The 24,879-nt window shown below is 42.3% G+C and overlaps 1 protein-coding gene across 1 annotated transcript in view; it reads left to right on the top strand.

Moving 5' to 3' along the window:
- srfbp1 (serum response factor binding protein 1) overlaps nucleotides 1-22,117 on the top strand; it is a 230,732-nt gene extending 208,615 nt beyond the window's left edge. Inside the window, exons 6-8 of the mRNA XM_033017499.1 lie at nucleotides 15,951-17,097; nucleotides 17,212-17,243; nucleotides 21,602-22,117. Coding sequence (XP_032873390.1) covers nucleotides 15,951-17,097; nucleotides 17,212-17,243; nucleotides 21,602-21,786 — 1,364 coding nt within the window. The 3' untranslated portion in view covers nucleotides 21,787-22,117. The remainder of the gene's footprint in view (nucleotides 1-15,950; nucleotides 17,098-17,211; nucleotides 17,244-21,601) is intronic.
- The last annotated feature ends 2,762 nt before the right edge of the window (nucleotides 22,118-24,879 follow it).

Consider the following 24,879-nt stretch of genomic DNA (forward strand, 5'->3'; position numbering starts at 1 on the left):
TGCAGTGGTTGATAAGTTAGCAACATGTGCAAATATGCTGTGCTAAGAACAGTCAGGCAAGGAAATTGACATGCAACATTATGGTTGGAGATCCTTCTTTAAACTGTGTACAGCCGTTGGTTATTTCTATTAATACTTCAATACCTTTAATTCATTTTCTTTAGTTGCTGCATAATCTGATAAAATTTCCAATGAACCAAATAAATATGAAAGGGAATGCTGGAACTTGGGACTCAGTGAGTGGAAGGGAGTGCGGGAGCTGGGACCTGGTTGAGTGGAAAGGGAGCACAGGAACTAGTATCTGGGTGAGCGGAGGAGAGAATGGGGTCTCAGTTAGTGGGAATGGAGTGGCATATATTACCTTGTGAGCCAGATACCAAAATGTGGGGATTTCTGAAAAAGTCAGATTATTGTAGTTTATTGCACATTTTTTACTGTCAGGGATGACTTCATTCATGCAAGATTATCTTAAGTTAACAGTTGACTGGCTGTTTTAAAAAAATCATTTTAGTTTAGTTTAGTTTATTGTCACGTGTACCTAGGTACCGTGAAAAGCTTTTGTTTGCGCTCTATCCAGTTTTATGAAAAGACTATACAATCAAGCTGTCCACAGTGTACAAATAAAGGGTTCAATATTTAGTGCAAGATATAACATTGAAGCAATCTGTTTACTCCATCCCCACAAATTGTATGCAGGAGTAGCAGTGCTTAAATTGCATTGCATTGAGGGTAGACACCAAGCTCCTGACTTCAGCACTTAAATGCAGATGTACTTTTGGTAAGTGGTGCTGCCCTCACTGGAGATGTCTGTATTCTGTTAAGCCTGCAACTCTCAATGCAGGTGATTGTATTCTGTTAAATACTGCTGCCCTCAATGTAGACATTTGTACTTTGTTAAACACTGCTATGCTCAATGCAGATGTTTGTATTCTGCTAAGCGCAAATACCGTTAATGCAGACATTTATACTAAGTTCACCATTTGGATTCATTCATTGGTGTCCAAGTTACCGTACTGAGAATGGATAACTTGTATCCTGCCGTGCTGGAGGCCTGTGCTGTAAAACCACCTCACCAATGGACTTGGTAATGATACCTATAGAATGGCAGGATTGCAGCAAAGGTTAGGGCTGGTGCATTTTGACATGTGAAATTTAAATAGTGCAATTATTACCGAACAACTCTCTTTATGAAAATTTAGTTTTACATTGTGGAGTATCTAAACTTCAAAAATTAATTTTGGAGATGTCTGGAAGAACTCTTTATAGACAATAGGTGCAGGAGTAGGCCATTCGGCCCTTCGAGCCATTCAATGTGATCATGGCTGATCATCCACAATCAGTACCCCGTTCCTGCCTTCTCCCCATATCCCTTGACTCCGCTATCTTTAAGAGCTCTGTCCAGCTCTCTCTAGAAAGCATCCAGAGAACCAGCCAACACCGCCCTCTGAGGCAGAGAATTCCACACTCACAACTCTCTGAGTGATAAACTTATTGCTTATCTCCGTTCTAAATGGCTTTTGCCTTATTCTTAAACTGTGGCCCCTGGTTCTGGACTCCCCCAACATCGGGAACATGTTTCCCGCCTCTAGAATGTCCAAACCTTAATAATCTTATATGTTTCACTAAGATACCCTCTCATCCTTCTAAATTCCAGAGCATACAAGCCCAGCCACTCCATTCTATCAACATATGACAGTCCCGCCATCCCGGGAATTAACCTGGTAAACCTACGCTGTACTCCCTCAATAGCAAGAATGACCTTCCTCAAATTGGGAAACCAAAACTGCACACAGTACTCCAGGTGTGGTCTCACTAGGGCCCTGTACAACTGCAGAAGGACCTCTTTGCTCCTATACTCAACTCCTCGTGTTATGAAGGTCAACATGCCATTTGTTTTCTTCACTGCCTGCTGTACCTGCATACCACGCACGTGCCATGAGTAATTACTCAGGGTTGGCAGTCAGTCGGCTTTTAAAAAAGCTTGACAACCGCGCATGCGCAGATTGTTCTCCTCTCCGGTAGGCAGTCACTCAACTTTTATAAAGTAATTTGTCTTCAAAAGCCTTATCTCTTAATAAAGTTATTTAAAAACAGATAGCTCAAAGAAATTTACTTACCACATTATTTGTACACGAACTCCATTCTTCTCTTTGATTCTTAAGATACTCTTAAGATAATGACAATCCATTTTGAAAAATCCGCCAAGAAACTTGCACTGCGCAGCACATGCACGCAGTCCACGGTGCAAAGGCAGAATTTCAGCTGCCTTTATAGACCATTGTCATTGAAGGCTTGAAGCAGCGTCGACGGCACGTGAGTTGCACATACTTTCATGTGTTACATCTACTGCGGATGAAAGGCACGGGAGAATTATGCTGACCCAAGAGATCGATCTCTTAGGTAGGCATAATTCTCCCGTGCCTTTACTATTTATATTTAATAATTACCATTTTATAATTTTAGTCAGGGTAGGCACTTGCCTGCCGCATGCTTACTTTCATTGACTGATGAACAAGGACACCCAGATCCCGTTGTACTTCCCCTTTTCCCAACTTGACTCCATTTAGAAAATAATCTGCCTTCCTGGTTTTGCCACTAAAGTGGATAACCTCACATTTATCCACATTAATGCCATGCATCTGCCCATTCACCCAACCTGTCCAAGTCACCCTGCATCCTCTTCACAGTTCACACTGCCACCCAGCTTTGTGTCATCTGCAAATATGCTAATGTTACTTTTAATCCCTTCATCTAAATCAATAATGTATATTGTAAATAGCTGCGGCCCGAGCACCGAGCCTTGCGGGTACCCCACTATTCACTGCCTGCCATTCTGAAAGGGACCCATTAATCCCTACTCTTTGTTTCCTGTATGCCAACCAATTTTCTATCCATGTCAGCACTCTACCCCCAATACCATGTGCTCTAATTTTGCCCACAAATCTCCTTTGTGGGACCTTATCAAATGCTTTCTGAAACTCCAGGTACACTACATCTACTTACTCTCCCTTGTCCATTTTCCTAGTTACATCCTCAAAAAATTCCATAAGATGAGTCAAGCATGATTTTTCCTTCGTAAATCCATGCTGACTCGGACCGATTCTGCTACTGCTATCCAAATGTGCCGCTATTTCATCTTTTATAATTGACTCCAGCTTCTTCCCCACCACTGATATCGGGTTAACTGGTCTATCATAGCTGCCAAGCAGTACGGATTTTCCGTATTTTGTACGGAAATGCGATAAGAACACTGATGTACGATTTTGTGTTGTTAAATATGGATTTTAAATACGGTGTTCAGTTCAGTCTGAAGAAGGGTCTCGACCAGAAACGTCACCCATTCCTTCTCTCCCGAGTCGCTGCCTGTCCCGCTCAAGGTTTAAACAGAGCGCTGTCAGTTTAACGCGTGGGAATTTAAACGAAAAAGCTGTTGGCTGGAGCGCTGTGGGATCTAAATATAGCGCAATGGGCTTTACACATAGCTACAGCGCTATGGGTCACAGACTGTTCAGGAAAATTCTCGTACAACAATGAGTCTTTGGAATTCTCTTTGAGTCTTTGATTATTTTTCAGGCAGTGGTAGAATTCTGGATAAGCCTAGTGGTGAAAGGTTACCAGTGGGATTGCAGTTACATTGGGATTGGCCTTGATTTTACAGAACGGTGGGTGGGATCAAGAGGGAGAGAGAGAGGGGTGGGGAGAGTGAGGGGTGGAGAGAGGGAGAGGATGGAGAGGGGAGGGAGAGAGGGAGGGAGGGAGGGATGAAGAGGTAGGGAGGGAGAGAGGACGGAGGGAGCGAGGGAGGGAGAGGGAGGCTTCCACATCATCATCTGGTGCTAAAAGCAGGAAGCAGCCGTTCAAATAGCAGTATACAAAGAGATGGCAATGAATGCACTGTCAAGTAAGATGCGTAGAAGAAATGTCAATTGGTAGCAAAGTTATACATTCTTGTACTCTTACATGGGTATGACCGCACATAAAAAATAACAGCAAAATACTGATTTTCAGGTACTAGAACAGGGTTGAGCAGGCAATCGGTGCGGAATGGATGGATTGAGGCAGGTGAATTAGTGCGTGTTGGTTGGAGTATGTAAAATTGTGAGGGGAGAGCACGGGGGATGTCAGCAGGGCTCGAAATTGCCCGGGTGCCATTGACCGCCCAAAGTGCCGCCGGGCAACCTAAACGGCGAGTCATTTTGCCCGGCTTGGCACGCAGATACTGGTTTATACCGACAGACACAAAAAACTGGAGTAACTCCGCGGGTCAGGCAGCATCTCTGGAGAATAGGAACGTGACGTTTCGTGTCGGCGGCGGCTGTTGGCTGATTTGCAAGCAGCGGCCGTTATCAGGGCGATAGCGGCCGCTGCTTGCAAATCCACCAACGGCGCTTACAAAACAACAACTCTCGCACGCCGAGGTCGGGAGGAGGGAGGGAGGGAGAGAGAGGGAGGCCTCCTTCCGCCGGGCGGGGTGCGGGAGGAAGAGGCGGTGCAGCCGATCCTGCCGCTGTTCGGAGCCCGTCATTCGCTCCGACCCTTCGTCACACCGCACCTAGTATCTTTGCCCCGCAATACAGCCGCCACCAACACAAAACTTCACATTCCTATTCGCCAGAGATGCTGCCTGACCCGCGGAGTTACTCCAGTTTTTTGTGTCTATCGGTATAAACCAGTATCTGCGTGCCAAGCCAGGTAAAATGACTCGCCGTTTAGGTTGCCCGGCGGCACTTTGGGTTGTCAATGGCACCCGGGCAACCGCTAATTTCGAGCCCTGTAGAATACTGAAATACTCCGACAAAACTTGGCACCTCTGGTCTATAATTTCCTGTTTTCTCTCTCCCACCTTTCTTAAAAAGTGGGATAACATTAGCTACCCTCTAATCCACAGGAACTGATCCTGAATCTATAGAACATTGGAAAATGATCACTAATCCATCTACAATTTGTAGAGCCACTTTCTTAAGTATCCTGGGATGAAGACCTTCAGGCCCTGGGGATTTATCAGCCTCCAGTCCCATTAGTCTACCCAACACCTGTCTAATGTGAATTTCCTTCAGTTCCTCCGTCACCCTAGATACTCTGGCCACTAGTGCATCAGGGAGATTGTTTGTGTCCTCCTTAGTGAAGACAGATCCAAAGTACCTGTTCAACTGCTCTGCCATTTCTTGTTCCCCATGATAAATTCACCTTTTTCAGTCTTCAAGTGTCCAACTTTGGTCTTAACTAATTTTTTCCTCTTCACATACCTAAAGAAGCTTTTACATTCCTTTATATTCTTGGCTAGCATACCTTCGGTCTCATCTTTTCTCCACATATTGCCTTTTTAGTTATCTTCTGTTGCTCTTAAAAGTTGCCCAATCTTCTGGCTTCCTGCTCATCTTTGCAATGTTATACTTCTTCTCCTTTATTTTTATACTGTCCCTGACTTCCCTTGTCAGCCACGGTCGCCCCTTACTCCCCTTGGAATCTTTCTTCCTCTTTGGAATGAACTGATCCTGCACCCTCTGTATTGTTCGCAGAAATACCTGCCATTGTTGTTCCATTGTCATCCCTGCTAGGGTATCTTTCCAGTCAACTTTAGTCAGCTCCTCCCTCATGGTTCCACAGTCCCCTTTGTTCAACTGTAATACTGACACCTCCGATTTACCCTTCTCCCTCTGAAATTGTAGATTGAAACTTATCATATTATAGTCACTACCTACTAATGGCTCCTTTACCTCGAGTTCCTGTATCAATTCCGGTTCATTACACAACACTAAATCCAGAATTGCCTTCTCCCCGGTAGGCTCCAATACAAGCTCCTCTAAGAATCCATCACAGAGGCACTCCACAAACTCCTTTTCTTGGGGTCCAATACCAACCTGATTTTCCCAGTCTACCTGCATGATGAAATCTCCCATAATAATGGTAGCATTACCTTTACGACGTGCCAATTTTAACACTTGATTCAACTTGTACCCTATATCCAGGCTACTGTTTGGGGGCCTATAGATGTCCCATTAGGATATTTTTACAATTCCTTAGTTCTATTCATACTGACTCCACATCTCCTGTTTCAATGTCACCCCTTGCAAGGGACTGAATTTAATTCCTCACCAACAAAGCTACCCCACCCCCTCTGCCCACCTGTCTTTTCGATAGGAGGTATACCCTTGAATACTCAGTTCCCAGCCCTGGCCCTCTTGCAGCCATTTCTCTGTAATTCCCACAAGATCATACTTGCTAATTTCTAACTAAGCCTCAAGCTCGTCCACTTTATTTCTTATACTTCGCGCATTCATATACAACATTTTGACTTCGGTATTCACCTCCCCTCTCACTATTGGCCCTGACCTTACTCTCTTATCCCTTCTCGATCTTTCCTTCCAATTAATTCAGGAGGCTATTGTAATTTTTCCTGTACTCACTTCCCCTTCAACTCCATCTTTATACTCCCAATTTGTCAATCCCTGCCCCCCCCCCGCCCCCCACGATTTAGCTTAAGCCCACATGTGTAGCACTAGCAAACCTGCCTGTCAGAACGTTGGTCCCCCCCCCCCCCCCCCCAGTTAAGGTGTAACCCGTCCCTTTTGTACAGGTCATCCCTACCCCAGAAGAGACCCCAGTGGTCTAAAAAGCTAAATCCTTGCTCCCTGCACCAGCCCCCCAGCCACACATTCAGATCCCCTATTTCCCTGTTCCTGCCCTCACTAGCACGAGGTACTTAGAAACATAGAAAATAGGTGCAGGAGTAGGCCATTCGGCCCTTCGAGCCTGCACTGCCATTCATTGTGATCATGGCTGATCATCCAACTCAGTATCCCATACCTGCCTTCTCTCCATACCTTTAGCCACAAGGGCCACATCTAACTCCCTCTTAAATATAGCCAATGAACTGGCCTCAACTACCTTCTGTGGCAGAGAATTCCACAGATTCACCACTCTCTGTGTAAAAACTGGAAGCAATCCAGAGATAACCACCCTAGAAGTCCTGCTTTTCAGTCTTCTTCCTAAAGGGCCTGTCCCACTTACGTGTCCTTGGAACACAAATGACGCAACCTCGTGGTCGCGTTGAGCAACGACGGTCCCGCGAAGGTCGGGCGCGATTACATACGTACGCCAGCCGTCTGGAGCACGTGACATCATTTGAAGATGGACACAAAGCTGGAGTAACTCAGCGGGACCGGAAGCATCTCTGGAGAGAAGCAATGGGTGACGTGTCGAGACTCTTCCTCAGTCTGAAAAGAAGGGTCTTGACCCAAAACGTCACCCATTGCTTCTCTCCAGAGATGCTGCCGGTGCCGCTGAGTTACTCCGGCATTTTGTGTCTATCTACAATTGTCTTGGCCCCGCTCTGGGAGTAGAAGTGGGAGCGGATCCGGACCGCAACGGCATACCTGTTTTTATTAGGCACAGCTGCCTGGGTCTCCTGCACTCCACGTTTACTCCCCTTTATCTCAGTCACCCACCTTCGTTCTTCCTGTATCCTTGGCGAGACAACCTCACTGTTGGTCCTGTCCAGGAAACTCTCGTTTTCCCGGATGATCCTGAGGATATCAAGTTGCTTCTCCAGTGCCCCAACACGGTCCTTCAGGAGCTGAACCTGGACACATTTACCACCGTTGTAGCAGCCCAGAGGCACCATCAGTGTCCCTGGCCTCCCACATCCTGCAAGCATCACACTGAATCATCTTACCCGTCATGTCTTCACCGTGTCCAGTGCTCCCCAACTTTTGGCATAGTCTCCTCTCCTCAGCCTCCTCGCCAAAGACTCTCGAGCCAAAGATTCGCACTTTTCTCACAAGGCACTTCCCTCGTCAAGGCCCCTCCCCGACTGGTCACTCCCCGACCAGTCTGGCTATTTATTTTATCCTTCAATATCTTAATCTCAATATTTTTTATTACTTTCATAATATGATTTAATCTAGTGTTCCTTAACTAAACATGACATGTTCCAGTGAGAATTATTTGATTTGATTGTTTCAAGAGACTCCCAGTTGCTTACTCTGCTTCCAGGCAACACAATCTCATATAGAGGACATTATGTTGTGCAACGTCAAGGTTTCATTAAAAGCCCATTAAAAGTCCGGCAAATTATTAGCAAAGTGACTATCAAGTTCTTTCATGGACACTGACTACAAAATACAACACGCTAATTTATACAAGAAAATCAAAGTAGTTTTCTTTAATAGTTTTTGCTGCAAAGCAATTAATGAAAAATGGTGTAGACCATTGATTTGCAATTTTGGACTACTTTCGCACTGTTTACTGTCATGAGTGAAATAGCCTTCCATGTGGTATAAAATCAGTTTTTATCAAGATTTTAAAAAAACGCTGCAAGTTCTTCGATCATAAAAATATGGAACAGTATGTTTGCAGCAACAGGAAAAACATTTTTTCAAAATCCAGAATGTTTGTGCATCTTTAATGGAAATCTGTAAATTGTAGTTATAGATAATCTAACAATATAGCCTAAGAGACATTAGCATCATATATTTATCACTCAAATTATACTAATGCTTAACTCTGCAATTGAAAGTAAAAATGAACAAGCACGTCATCTAAACTAACCGAGAAAATGTTATTAAGAAATGCAATTTAATGGCGAGCTTCAAACTGAATACAGTAAATATACCAAGTACTGCCTTGAGTACTTGGAATAACTTTTGTCAGTTGCATCTTTGAATGAATTTCTTTAATTCTCCCCACCCTTCAACAAGATGTCCAGAATGTCGCAGAGAAGATTTACGAGGATGTTGCCAAGATTCCAGGGTCTGAGCTATCGGGAAAAATTGGGCAAGCTAGGACTTGGAGCACAGAAGGCTAGGACGATCTTATGGAGGTGTAGAAAATCATGAGGGGGATTGATAGGGTGAATTGGAGGGGGACCAACATTCTGGCAGGCAGGTTTGCTAGTGCTACACGCGGGTGGGTTTAAACTAAATAGCGGTGGAGAGGGGTCGACAAATTGAAAGTATAAGGATGGAGTTAAAGGGAAAGAGAGTACAGGAAAAGTTACAAAAGGCACCCAAATTAATGGAAAGGAAAGTTCAAGAAGGGATAAGAGCATAAGGTCAGGTGTGAGAGGGGAGGTGAATACCGAATTTAAAGTGTTATATATGAATGCGCAAAGTATAAGAAATAAAGTGGATGAGCTTGAGGCTCAGTTGAGATTGGTAGGTGTTGTGGGAATTACAGAGACATGGCGGCAAGAGGATCGGAGCTGGGAACTGAATATTCAGGGTTATACGTCCGATCAAATAGACAGACAGGTGGGCAGACAGTGGGTGGGGTAGTTCGTTGGTAAGGAATGAAATTCAGTCCTTTGCGAGGGGTGACATAGAATCAGAAGATGTACTCATTGTGGATAGAACTGAGAAATCGTTTGGGTAAAAATACCCTAATGGTTGTTATCTATAGGCCCCTAAACAGTAGCCTGGATATAGGGTGCAAGTTGCATCAGTAGTTAAAATTGGCATGCAACAAAGGTAATGCTACAGTGATTATGGAAGATTTCAACATATTCAGGTAGACTGGGAAAATCAGGTTGGTACTGGACCCCAAGAAAGGGAGTTTGTGGAATGCCTCTGACATGGATTCTTAGAGCAGCTTGTACTGGAGCCTACAAGGGAGAAGGCAATTCTGGATTTAGTTTTGTGTAATGAACTAGATTTGATAAGGGAACTCAAGGTAAAGGAACCATTAGGAGGTAGTAAGCATCATATGATACGTTGTCATCTGCAATTTGAGAGGGAGAAGATAAAATCTGAAGTGTCGGTATTGGAGTTGAACAAAGGGGACTATGGAGGCATGAGAGAGGAGCTGGCCAAAGTTGACTGGAAAGGGACCCTAGCAGGGATGATGGTGGAACAGCAATGACAGGAATTTCTGTGAATAATCCAGAAGATGCAGGATAATTTCATTCCAAAGAGGAAGAAATATTCTACGGGGAGCAAGAGGTGACCGTGGCTGACAAAAGAAGTCAAGGACAGTATAAAACTAAAAGAGAAGAGGTATATCATAGCAAAGATGAGCGTGAAGCCAGAGGATTGGGAAACTTTTAAAGAACAACAGAAGGTAACTAAAAAGGCTATACGGGCAGAAAAGATGAAGTACGAAGGTAAGCTAGCCAAAAATATAAAGGATAACATTAGCAAATTTGCAGATGACACAAAGCTGGGTGACAGTGTGAACTGTGAAGAGGATGCTATGAGGATGCAGGGTGACTTGGATAGGTTGGGTGAGTGGGCAGATGCAGTATAATTTGGATAAATGTGAGGTTTTCCACTTTGGTGGCAAGAACAAAAAGGCCGATTATTATCTGAATGGTGTCAGCTTTGGAAAAGGAGAAGTGCAACGAGACCTGGGTGCCCTTGTATACCAGTCACTGAAAGTAAGCATGCAGGTACGGTAGGCAGTAGAGGTCGTTCTGCAGTTGTACAGGGCCGTGAGAGCACACCTGGAGTATTGTGTGCAGTTTTGGTGTTCTAATTTGAGGAAGGACATTCTTGCTATTGAAGGAATGCAGTGCCGGTTCACGAGGTTAATTACCGGGATGGCAGGACTGTCATATGATGAAAGAATGGAACGACTGGTCTTGTATTCACTGGAATTTAGAAGGATGGGAGGGAATCTTATAGAAACATATAAAATTATTGAGCGATTGGGCAAGCTAGATACAGAAAACATGTTCCCGATGTTGGGGGTGTCCAGAAACAGGGCCACAGTTTAAGAATAAGGGGTAGCCATTTAGAACTGAGATGAGGAAAAACTTTTTCACCCAGAGAGTTGTGAATTTGTGGAATTCTCTGCCTCAGAAGGCCGTGGAAGCCGATTCGCTGGATTCATTCAAAAGAGTTAGATAGAGCTCTTAGGGCTAGCAGAATCAAGGGATATGGGGAGAAGGCAGGAACGGGGTCCTGATTGTGGATGATCAGCCATGATCACATTGCATGGCTCAAAGGGCCGAATGGCCTACTCTTTGCAGGTGGTGTTTATCTTTGCAGGTGGTGTTTATGCTTCTTCAAAGCTATCACCTGTCATCAATCCCACTGTTTACCCTTTCATCTGTTACCTATTTATCATTCAAATAAATGTCTTTTGCATTGATGCATAATGTCAACTTTATGGAACATTTTCTCAGCTTTACAAATTAAGAATCCTTCAAAATAGTTTTTGCACGTAGAACTACATGGGACAAAAATATGCCCTTCAGCCCCTGATGTTCATACTGACCATTAACTCACAGTCAATGCTAATTTAATTTGCTGGCAGCTTGTTCATTGCCTATCATGCCTCGGTAATTCCATTGCTCACCCAGATGCTTCAAAAGTAACTTCCCACCACCTTCTCTGGCAATGTGTTTCAGATTTCAACCTGTGTAGGTACAAATATTATTTTCAAATACCCTCTAAACCTCTTACTCTCACTTTAAACATATGCCTTCTGGTTTTTGATACCTTACAATCTGCTGTATCTATGCTTCTCATAGTTTTGTTCACCTCTGTCAAATTCCACCCTCAGCCTCTTGTGCTTCACAGCAACCAAGCCTGGCCTATCCTAACAAAGACTCCTATTGGAAAGGTTCAGAGAGATATGTGGAAACCACGGCCATGGGCGACTAGCTCAGCAGAGCACCTTTGTTGACATGTACGTTGGGCCTAAAGGCCTTTTACCATACTGTGTAACTAGATGTTTCTATCCAGTCTCCCCTCTTAACTGAAACACTCCATCCTGATGAATTAGCTTTGCACCATTTGCAGTGCAATCATGTCCTTCTTATAGTGTAGTGAGTGACCAGGAGTGCACACAATCATTCAACTATGGCCTAACCAATGTTTCATAAAGTGCGACCAAGACCTCCCTGCCTTTATATTATCTGACCCGGTTAATGAAGGCAATTGGCCACTGTGCCTTCTTCACAACAGTGGTATTGTAGCTCAATCTGAATCCCAAGTGCTTTAATATGGTAACCATGAGAGGAAAGGAGGCAGTGTGAACTGGGAAGAGGATGTTAGGAGGTTGCAGGGTGACCTGGACAGCTTGAGTGAGTGGGCAGATGAGTGGCAGATGCAGTATAATATAGATCAATGTGAGGTTATCCACTTTGGCGGCAAAAACAAGGGGGCAGATTATTATCTCAATGGGGTTAGGTTAGTTAATGGGGAGGTGCAGCGAGACCTGGGCGTCCTTGTACACCGGTCACTGAAAGTTGGTTTACAGGTACAGCAGGCAGTGAAGAAAGCTAATGGAATGTTGGCCTTCATTGAAACATAGAAAATAGGTGCAGGAGTAGGCCATTCGCCCTTCAAGCCTGCACCGCCATTCAATATGATCATGGCTGATCATCCAACTCAGTATCCTGTACCTGCCTTCTCTCCATACCCCCTGATCCTTTTCGCCACAAGGGTCACATCTAACTCCCTCTTAAATATAGCCAATGAACTGGCCTCAACTACTTTCTGTGGCAGAGAATTCCACAGATTCACCACTCTCTGTGTGAAAAAAAAATTCTCATCTCGGTCCTAAAATACTTCCCCCTTATCCTTAAACTGTGACCCCTTGTTCTGGACTTCCCCAACATCGGGAACAATCTTCCTGCATCTAGCCTGTCCAACCCCTTAAGAATTTTGTAAGTTTCTATAAGATCCCCCCTCAATCTTCTAAATTCTAGCGAGTACAAGCCGAGCCTATCCAGTCTTTCTTCATATGAAAGTCCTGCCATCCCACGAATCAGTCTGGTGAACCTTCTCCGAATTCCCTGGCAAGAATGTATTTCCTCAGATTAGGAGACCAAAACTGTACGCAATATTCCAGGAGTGGTCCCACCAAGGCCCTGTACAACTGCAGTAGAACCTCCCTGCTCCTATACTCAAATTCTTTTGCTATGAATGCTAACATACCATTCGCTTTCTTCACTGCCTGCTGCACCTGCATGCCTACTTTCAATGACTGGTGTACCATGACACCCAGGTCTCGTTGCATCTCCCCTTTTCCTAATCGACCACCATTCAGATAATAGTCTACTTTCCTGTTCTTGCCACCAAAGTGGATAACCTCGCATTTATCCATATTATACTGCATCTCCCTCCCTTTTTAAAAAGTGGGGTTACATTAGCTACCCTCCAATCCTCAGGAACTACTCCAGAATCTAAAGAGTTTTGAAAAATTATCACTAATGCATCCACTATTTCTGGGGCTACTTCCTTAAGCACTGGGATGCAGCCTATCTGGCCCTGGGGATTTATCGGCCTTTAATCCATTCAATTTACCTAACATCACTTCCCGACTAACCTGGATTTCACTCATTTCCTCCATCTCATTTGACCCCCGGTCCCCTGCTATTTCCGGCAGATTATTTATGTCTTCCCTAGTGAAGACAGAACCAAAGTAGTTATTTAATTGGTCTGCCATGTCCTTGTTCCCCATGATCAATTCATCTGTTTCTGACTGCAAGGGACCTACATTTGTTTTAACTAATCTTTTTCTCTTCACATATCTATAAAAGCTTTTGCAGTCAGTTTTTATGTTCCCTGCCAGTTTTCTTTCATAATCTATTTTCCATTTCCTAATTAAGCCCTTTGTCCTCCTCTGCTGGACTGAATTTCTCCCAGTCCTCTGGTAGGCTGCTTTTTCTGGCTAATTTGTATGCTTCATCTTTTGTTTTGATACTATCCCTAATTTCCCTTGTTATCCATATAACAAGAGGATTGCAGTATAGGAGTAAAGAGGTTCTTCTGCAGTTGTATAGGGCTCTGGTGAGACCACATCTGGAGTATTGTGTACAGTTTTGGTCTCCTAATTTGAGGAAGGACATCCTTGTGATTGAGGCAGTGCAGCGTAGGTTCACGAGATTGATCCCTAGGATGGTGGGACTGTCATATGAGGAAAGGTTGAAAAGACTAGGCTTGTATTCACTGGAGTTTAGAAGGATGAGGGGGAATGTTATGGAAACATATAACAATTATAAAAGGACTGGACAAGCTAGATGCAGGAAAAATGTTCCCAATGTTGGGCGAGTCAAGAACCAGGGGCCACAGTCTTAGAATAAATGGGAGGTCATTTAAGACTGAGGTGAGAAAAAACTTTTTCACCCAGAGAGTTGTGAATTTATGGAATTCCCTGCCACAGAGGGCAGTGGAGGCCAAGTCACTGGATGGATTTAAGAGAGAGTTGGATAGAGCTCTAGGGGCTAGTGAAGTCGAGGGATATGGGGAAAAGGCAGGCACGGGTTATTGATAGGGGACGATCAGCCATGATCACAATGAATGGCGGTGCTGGCTCGAAGGGCCAAATGGCCTCCTCCTGCACCTATTTTCTATGTTTCTATGAAACCAACCTTCTCTTGATTTTAAGGAATGAGAGATCATCTCATTGAAACCTGCAATATTCTTACATGACTTTGAGAGGGTAGTTGTAGAGTTGATGTTTCATTTGGAGAAATGCCTGGTCTCAAAATAAAGAGAGGACTGTTCAGAACTGTTGAGAAAAATATTTTTTGGTTGAAGGGTAATGTATGTTGGGAATGAATCATCTCCCCAAGAGAACTTTTGAAGCTCAGTTGCAGAATAGAGATTGATTTATTGTAGATATTAAGGGAAGCAAGCTAAGAGTAGATGTGGGTAGACACAACATTCTGGAGTAACTCAGCGGGACAGGCAGCATCTCTGGAGAGAATGAATGGGTGACGTTTCGGGTCGAGATCCTTCTTGACAAACTCCGACGAGAGTTCAGCAACATACTCTCCGATAAGAGTAGACGTGGCTCTTTCTAAGGCCGGGAGGGTAGGGTGGTACCACAGCGATGGGTGGTTGGCCACAACTGTCCACAATTCATGTCAACAATTTTGCTGATGGGATCAGATGCAATATTTGCAAGTTTGCTGATGGTACAAGATGGGATTGAAAGTAGGGAGGATGACTTTCAACAGGATGAGTGAGAACATGGCTGTTGCAAAAATGTGAGATTATCACTTCATTGTACAAAACAGAAGAGCAGAGTATTTTTTTCACGATGCAAATGACAGGGAAATGTTAATGTTCAGAGGAACACGAGTGATCTTGGGAATTTATTATGGGAAGATATGAGTACAAAAGGATAGGTAATCATGGTAGTATTGAGTACAGGTTTGGTCTCCTTAACAAAAAAATACAGTTGCCATAGAGGGTGTACAGAGAGGAATTCATCAGACTGGCTCCTGAGATGGGGAACTTGCCATTAGAGAAGAGTGGGCTCGCATGCTCTGCAATTTAGAAGAATTTAGAAGAGGCACTCCCATTAAGACACTAAATTCATATTAGGCTTGACAGGCCAGATGCAGAGAGGATGTTTCCTTTGGCTGAGAAATATTGAACCAAGAGGTCAATCTCAAGGCTATTTCAGACAGAAGGAGAAGTTACATCACATACTGCACAGTAAATCACTGGACTTCTTCACTCCGCAGGACTGTGGCAGTTCAGTCATTGGGACTGTTCACAACAGATCAATACATTTTGAAATATTAAATGAATCAAGAGGTATGGCGACAATGCTGGGAAATGCAGCGACAGTATAAAATCAGTTACTGTATGATATTGATCCATGATAGAGCAAAATCAAAGGGCTTGATGGGGTACCCCTGATCCCGTGTCCATTTAGAGTAGAACAATGATGCTGAAGTGGAGATCAGTTATAATGTTATTAAGTGGTGGTGTAGGCACAGGGCATCCAAATGTCCTTGTCCTGCTTCTGTTTCTAATATTCTTAATACTATATTTTTCAAAGTGCCCAGACCTGTGAACAATCACAATGATCAGCATGAACTGTTTCAATGTTTAAAAGGCAGAATTGCAAATGTGAAATTTTGAGCTTAAAATTATCTGATCAGGTTTTATAAACTTTTATTGTAGCCTTAATTTTACTCTGGGTAGTGAAGCATTAAATGTTTTTAAATAATACATGTGCAAATTTATTCTTTGCTCACTTTTTGGCAGCTGCTGTGAATTCATTTCAAGAAGCTAGAGGAAAAAACAAAAAGAAAGCCCAGAGGTCACAGCAGGAGCCTCAGCTGAAAGCAGAGTCATTACAGCTCTCAACATCAGATGAAATATCTCATGGTAAAACAACTAAGGTGGAAGACGATGATACTGTAGGTGAGAAAAGCAAATCGATGCACATCACACAAACCAGTTCTTCTCTGGATAAGTCTGAACCTGAGCCTTTGAATGAAAAGAGTTTCAAAAACGAAGACACCTCCGAAGTCCAAATTGAAGAATCGGTATTGATTTCTCAAGTTATCAAAAAGACTGAAGCTATAGCAACAGATGGCAAACAAACCATTGCAGTTTTAGACAAATCAGAACCTGAACCAAAGAATGAAAAATGTTTCAGTGATGAAGACACCGAAGTCCAAGCCACAGAATCAGCATTGGTTTCTCAAGTTACTGAAATGACCACATCTACAGCAACACAAGTCAAACAAACCATTGCAGCTCCAGACAAATCTGAACCTGAACCTTTAAATGAAAAATGTTTCAGTAATAAAGACAACTCCGAAGTTCAAGCTGCTGAATCAGCATTGGTTTCTCAAGTTATCGGAAAGACCAAAGATAAAGCAACACAAGTCAAACAAACCAGCACAACTCAGGATAAATCTGAACCTGAAACTTTGAATGAAAAGTGTTTCAGTCATGAAGACACCTCCAAAATCCAAGCTGAAGAAATATCATTGGTTTCTCAAGTTATTGAAAATACCAAGCCCGCCCAGTTAGATACAAAGAAACAAGTACAAGTTGTGATTAAATCGCAGAACATAAGTCCTATGGAAGAAGATGCCAGTGCTGAAGAGAAAGAGTACTTTGATGATAGTACAGAGGAGAGGTTTTATAATCAGACATCGAGTGATGAAAGTGGGGATGATGATTTCTTTATTGGAAAGGTGAAGAGAACAAACAAAAAGAAACAAGAAATTGATCCAACATCTGATGTTATCACTGTGAAAGATGATGAACAAAAAATGCCAAGTAGTATGGAGGAAAGAAAGAACAAACCCATTGAAAAAAGAAACAGCAGGGAGCAAACAAAGTTTGGAACTGTATTTTGCAATAATTTGTCACGTTCAAAGGCATCAATGCAGCGCAAGTAAGGACCAGATTTAATTTCAGTTTAAATTTATTTTGAATTAATTTCCTATACAATTTCTTCTACGTAGCAAAATTAACTTGATTCTGAATTATTGTGCTTTATTTTTAACAGCAATCAGGGAGGGATCAAAAACAAGAAACAAGGTCAGTATTTTTTTACTGGGTTTTCTTTGATTATGTTAATGCTGTGCATTTTCTTTTAAGTATCAGCAGTTATTTTGAAATTGCCTTCCATGCTACTGTAGTACACTTTGTTTGGTTGCGTCAAGATTGATAGCATCATTAGAAGTATGTAAACAAGGAAGGAACGTGCATAATGAATACTTTGGAACACCAATAAGTGGCCCCACTGTAAACTATCGTTGACTGGGCACCCTTCATGCATATCCTGCCATTCAGTAAGATCAGACCCTTTGATTCCTCATTCCTTGATTCCGCAGTGCCCAAATATTTGTCAATAAGTGGTCTTGGAAATATCCCTTAGTTGAGTATCCATAGACATTGTCATAAGGAAAAGGCATAGCCAGGTTTGAAGATTTATGTTTCCATTTGGACCAAATGGCTGGTGTTATCCAGAAGAATACTTCTATCAAACATAGAAGACCTTCCTTCTCATCTGGTCCCTGATAGAGGTGAAAAATCACAACTACCCAATGAAGATTTCCTGTTCCTGAGATAAATGGGCAACATTTTTTATACAACCCAACTATAAGGAAATTCGTATAATCAAAATGTTAAACTGGACAATGCAGTAATGGGGCACAAAGACAGGAAAATATCTGCAACTGAGCTCATGGAGTAAGAGCCTAGGCTACTTCTTCAGCAACATCACTCAGTTCCATTCTTTGCCTGTGCAGTGGTAACAATCCCATGGAGTAACGGTTAACATTTGGCATTGGTGCCTCTCTGCTGTTAATCACATTCCAGGGCACTCTGCATGTGGGCGTTTGTCATAAGGTCATCATAAGCATATCAATCTCTGCCTTCAAAATATCCACTGACGGCCTCCACAGCCTTCTGTGGCAGAATTCCACAGATTCACCACCCTCTGACTAAAGAAATGTCTCCTCATCTCCTTCTAAAAAGGACATCCTTTAATTCTGAGGCGATGACCTCTAGTCCTAGACTCTTCCACTAGTGGAAACATCCTCTCCATATCCACTCTATCCAAGCCTTTCACTTCTGCATATTTCAATTAGGTCCTCCCTCATTCTTCTAAACTCCAGTGAGTTCAGGCCCAGTGCTGACAAACGCTTATTATAGGTTAACCTACACATTCCAGGAATCATTCTTGTAAACCTCCTCTGGACCCTCTCCAGAGCCAGCTCATCCTTCCTCAGATATGGTGCCAAAAATTCCTCACAATATTCCAAATGCGGCATTACCAGCACCTTATAGAGCCTCAACATTACCTCCCTGTTTTTTGTATACAAACCCACTTGAAATAAATGCTAGCATTGAGTTTGGTTTCTTTGCTACCGATTCAAATTGCAGATTAACTTTTTAGGAATCTTGCATCAGCATTCCCAAATCCATTTGCACTTCCGATTTCTGGAGTCTCACCCCATTTAGAAAATAGTCTACGCCTTTATTCCCACTACCAAAATGCATGGCTGCACACTTTGCTACATCATATTCCATCTGCCACTTCTCTTCCCACTCTCGCAACCTATCCAAGTTCTTCTGCAGAGTCCCTGCTTTCTCTACACTCCCTGCCCCTCCACCTATTTTCATATCATCTGCAAACTTTACCCTCATCCAAATCACTAATATACAATGTGAAGAGTAGCGGCCCCGGCATCGACCCTTGCGTAACTCCACTTGTCACTGGCAGCAAACCAGAAAAAGCCCCCTTTATTGCCACTCTTTGGCTTCTGCCATCCAACCAACCTGTTATCCATACTAGTATCTGCCCTTTGATACCGTGGGCTCTCATCTTCCAAAGCAGCCTAACGTGTGGCACCTTATCAAAGGCTTTCTGAATCTACTGACTCTCCTTTATCTGTCTTGCTATTTACTTCTTCAAAGAATTCCAGCAAATGTGTCAAGCAAGACCTCCCCTTCACAAAGCCAAGTCTGTCTATCTGTCTTGTGTAGTTACCTACAATTGAATGTTCACTATCACACATATCTGAGGTGAAAGGTGTTCATAAAATCTGTGCTCTAGGAAGTGGGTGGGATAATTGAACAAAACCCAAAGCTTGGTTGATGGAGGGAATTGGAAAGTGTGTGAGTGGTTGGGGGCGGGGGCGGGGGCGAGGGGGGGGGGGGGAGGAGGAGCAGAGGAGCAATTAACCCAGCTAATCCTCCCTGCCAATGTGTATATTCCCATCTCCCCCATTGACCTATTTAAGTGTATATAGCACTTTCAGCATAGTAATATAAGGAACTTCACAAGTAAGGAGTTATTAGGGTGTGATAACAAAACACAGTCAAAAGTATTGTTTAAATGATTTCTTGAAGCAGAAGAGAGAGGCAGAGATTTGAGGAAGGTCATCTGTAGCTTAGGACCCAGGCACCTGATGAAAAGGTTGGTAGTGGCAAAGCAGTTGGAATTGGGATTGATCAAGAGGCTATAACTGAAGGGCTGTAGAGCTGAAGGGTGTTACAGAAAGGTAGACGTTTTAGAACAAACTAGATAGTTAAGTGATGGAGTAATGAGCAAGCAAATGACATGTAATGTGGGTAAAAGTGAAATTGTTCACTTTGACAGGAAATTTAAGAAATAAGTGAATTATCTAAATAATAATTGGATTAGACCGAGATGAGAAAAGCATTTTTCACACAGTGGAAACTGTGGAACTCTCTGGAACTCTCTGCCACAGAAGGTAGTTGAGGCCAGTTCATTGGCTATATTTAAGAGGGAGTTAGATGTGGCCCTTGTGGCTAAATGTATCAGGGGGTATGGAGAGAAGGCAGGTACGGGATACTGAGTTGGATGATCAGCAATGATCATAATGAATGGCGGTGCAGGCTCGAAGGGCCGAATGGCCTACTCCTGCACCTATTTTTCTATGTTTCTATATGAGATGCAGAGGGATTTGAAAGGCAAGAATGCACCTATGCCAAGTAATTAGGAAAGCTAATAAATTTATTATTGCTGAGGGATTGGAAAACACAAGAAGTGAGGTTATATTTCAGTTACAATATGGCATTAGTGGAACCACATCTGGAGTAATGTGTACAGAATTGGCCTCTTATTTGAGGAAAGATTTCAATGCATTGGAAGGAGTTCAGAGAGCTGAAATTGGTGGGTTGGCTCACTGGAAAAGATTGGACAGGTCATATCCACCAGAGTTTAGAAAAGTAGAAGCAAACTTATGAAACTTGATTGAAATCTATAAGATCCTGAGGGATCTGAGCAGGATGAATGTAGAGAGATTTCCTTTCAGCGGAGAATGTAGGGCTAGAGTCATGTTTTGAAATGTCTTTTTATCTTAAGGGAATGCAAGTTTTTGAAACCTTTCCCTAAGGCAATGAAAGTAGAGTCTTCAAGTATTTTTAAAGCACAGACAGATAGGTTTTTGATATGCAATAGAGTGAAAGGTGGATGGGAATGCAAATTGAGGTTGCAATTAGATCAGCCATGATCTTATTAACTGGGGTTACAAGTAATCTTTTCCTGCTACTAAATTATACATATGTTTGTATATAAATATTGAACATTTTGGTCCTGCTCGAAAAAATCTACATTTTAAGGTTCTTTTAATTTACACATTTAAGAAAATCCTCTCACATATGCTGGGAATGTAAGCGCCTTCTTACTTCAGTTATGCAGTAAAATGCTCCAAATCATTTGTATTGCAGGTCAGCTGTAGCATAAGGGTTCACATAAGAACACATATTTAAACAAGGAAAACATTCCTTTTGCATGAGTAATGTTTTCACATCTCAACCTTTGTGAACCTATTCATGAATTATTGAATGATGTTAATGAGGCTCTGGGGTAAAATAATGTATGATGAGCAAAATCTTTTTTTCATTGAATTCCGTCACGGATTGTGAAAGGGAATATGATCACTGCTCTTCGACTGGAGATATTTCTGTGCAGAATGTATTGAACTGTGTAGCTGTGAAGGACAACAGAACCATAATTCCTCGTGTTACCTCTTAATATTCCCCATTGATTATTAACATAATTAACTTTACAATTTCTTGCATTCAATAAATGTCATGAAATTACATTATATTACTTCTGCTACTGCAGAAAGAAAAACATTTCTAATTATATACTGTATAGAAGGGTGTCTTTTCCTCAGAGTGAAATAAATTGCTTGCTTACGTAATTCTACAGAAAAGTGGAAAAATATAAATTTTCAATTGTATAAATGTGGAAGGATGATATGACCACACAGCCTGCGGATTATTTTGCACTGATGAGTTTTACATTTCTACATAATTTACATTAATCTAAAATCTCTTGTGTGTTTTAATGGTTTCATACTACAAATTAGGTCTATTTGTTGATCATACCTTCTCTGAAATTTGTTTTGCATTTGCAGATAGTCTACAAAACAAATCTAACACCAAAATATTGTCCTTTCATCGGAGATCCCAAGGGAGGCCTGGAAATGTAATTCCAAAGCCACAACAATCGCTTCATCCCTCTTGGGAAGCGAGTAGAAGACGAAAAGAGCAGAACAAAATTCCTGCATTCCAAGGAAAAAAGATGAGATTTGATGATTAATTTTGATGATTAATGAGAAACAGGGAATAGCATATGTTTAGGAAAGAACTGCAGATACTAGAAAATCGAAGGTAGACAAAAATGCTGGAGAAGCTCAGCGGGTGAGGCGAATGGAGCGAAGGAAATAGGCAACGTTACGGGTCGAAACCCTTCTTATTTTGTATTAAAATCAATTCTAAAACCATGTTAAAATATCTGAAGAAATTATACAAATATAAAACATCTGTCATGTGTTTTGTACTAAAATTGAAGTTATATTTGCACACTGTTGTGGAATGATCGTCAGAATTGTTTTGTGTACATTTTAATAAAAAAATAAACATTTAAAATTCATATTTACAATAGACAATAGATGCAGGAGTAAGCCATTCGACCCTTCGAGCTAGCATCGCCGTTCACTGTGATCATGGCTGATCATCCACAATCAGTACCTGTTCCTGCCTTCTCCCCATATCCCTTGACTGCTATCTTTAAGAGCTCTATCTAACTCTCTCTTGAAAGCATCCAGAGAATTGGCCTCCACTGCCTTCTGAGGCAGAGAATTCCACAGATTCATAACTCTCTGAGTGAAAAAGTTCCTCCTCATCTCCGTTCTAAATGGCCCACCGCTTATTCTTAAACTGACCCCTGATTCTGGGGGAACCAGGGGCCCTCTCATCCTTCTAAATCCCAGTGTATATAAGCCCAGTCGCTCCATTCTTTCGGGTCGAGACACATCTGAAGAAGGGTCTTGATCCGAAACGTCACCCATTCCTTCTATCCAGAGATGCTGTCTGTCCCGTTGAATTATTCCAGCCTTTTGTGTCCATCTTCAAATTCCAGTTCCAGATATATTTTAAAATTTGTATGGTGTATGATATTTTCAAATAACACCTCATTGGTGTAATGAGTTATTCAAGCATGTTATATTGAGAAAGTTTTGCCCCAACTCCAAAAATCGATGAAATGTTAAATTTTCCTCTATGGAAAGATAATAAATTGGATTCTCAGAACACTTGAGTATTCAAATGTACAATCATTATCACCATAGAAAAAGAAGCATATAACACTGCTGTGCTTTGTTTTGTTGTTTTGATTCAAAATTCTGTCTTGGCTATTGTGTTTGATAAAGAGTGGAATTTTAAATAAAAATACAAATAGCTAGTGACATGAAATGCATCTGTCTGCCAATGGACTGAACACACTGGCTGCCCACACAGACAGCAATGTGATTGTGAAATTATTGGCCTACACTGGCCTTCCCCAACTCTGTGGATGGCTCATGGCCAGTAATCCACATCACCGATTTTCTACAATTGTGTTTGTTTCACAGTTGGAACTTCTCAATTTAAGCAGGAAACATGCAGGACCACTTGAATTTTGGCGACTCCATCATTTGGAAAGAATTCTACAAATTAAACATGGTAACCTTTACAAATGTACCACTGTACCACAAATATACTAAGCCAGATTGTGTTTACCTGTTGCTGGTGAATGAGTACAGAACCGCAGGCTACATCCTGTTCACAGGTCAGCTTGTCTCTGACTTCCACAGTCGCATGTTATAATGCAGAATTTAGAAAGAAGCTGGAGTCCAGGTTCAACATCTTTTCCACAGGACTCACACTGAAACGAATGATGGAACCAAAAATGTACTTGGCTGTGGGATCCAGATGCATTTTGTATCCAGCACCCCAGCTTTGCATCAGGGATAGTTGGGTTTGTTAAGTAACCCCATTTATTTAAATAAAGTCACTAATCCTGAAGGTAGGTGATCTGTTTATTTTTCTTTATTATGCTTTATCTTAAAAATGTTAATTAATTTTAGGGGCTTGACAATAGGCAATAGACAATAGGTGCAGGAGTAGGCCATTTGACTCTTCGAGTTATTCACTGTGATCACAGCTGATCATCCACAATCAGTACCCTATTCCTTCTCCCCATATCCCTTGACTCTGCTATCTTTAAGAGCTCTATCTAACTCCCTTTTGAAAGCATCCATAGAATCGGCCTCCACTGCCTTCGGAGGCAGAGAATTCCACAGATTCACCACTCTCTGGGTGAAAAAGGTTTTCCTCATCTCCATTCTAAATGGCCTACCCCTTATTCTTAAACTGTGACACCTGGGTCTGGACTTCCCCCAACATCGGGAACATGTTTCCTGCCTCTAGCATGTCCAATCCCTTAATAATCTTATATGTTTCAATAAGATTCCCTCTCATCCTTCTAAATTCCAGTGTACAAGCCCAGTCGCTCCATTCTTTCAACATATGACAGTCCCGCCATCCTGGTAATTAACCTCGTGAACCTACGCTGCACTCCCTCAAAAGCAAGAATGTCCCATTCAGATAATAATCTGCCTTCCTATTCTTGCCACCAAAGTGGATAACCTCCAATTTATCCACATTAAACTGCATCTGCCCACTCACCCAACCTGTCCAAGTCACCCTGCATCCCCATAGCATCCTCCTCACACTGTCACCCAGCTTTGTGTCATCTACAAATTTGCTAATGTTACTTTTACTCCCTTCATCTAAATCATTAATGTATATTGTAAATAGCTGTGGTCCCAGCACTGAGCCTTGCGGTTCCCCACTAGGCACTGCCTGCCATTCTGAAAGGGACCCGTTAATCCCTGCTCTTTGTTTCCTGTCTGCCAACCAATTTTCTATCCAAGTCAGTACCCTACCCCCAATATCATGTGCTCTAATTTTGCCCACTAATCTCCTATGTGGGATCTTATCAGCTTTCTGAAACTCCAGGTACATTACATCCACTGGCTCCCGCTTGCCAATTTTCCTAGTTACATCCTCAAAAATTTCTAGAAGATTCGTCGAGCATTATTTCCCCTTCGTAAATCCATGCTGACGCGGACCAATCCTGTTACTGTTATCCAAATGTGCCGCTATTTCATCTTTTATAATTGACTCCAGCTTCTTCCCCACCACAGATGTCAGGCTAACTGGCCTATAATTCCCTGATTTCTCTCTCCCTCCTTTCTTAAAAAGTGGGATAACATTAGCTACCCACCCAGTACACTGGGTTGCAGACCATCAGGCCTTTGGGATTTTTATCAGCCTTCCGTCCCATCAGTCTACCCAACACCATTTCCTG

Source organism: Amblyraja radiata, chromosome 3 (genome assembly GCF_010909765.2).
Source record: "Amblyraja radiata isolate CabotCenter1 chromosome 3, sAmbRad1.1.pri, whole genome shotgun sequence".
Classification (NCBI taxonomy): Eukaryota; Metazoa; Chordata; class Chondrichthyes; order Rajiformes; family Rajidae; genus Amblyraja; species Amblyraja radiata.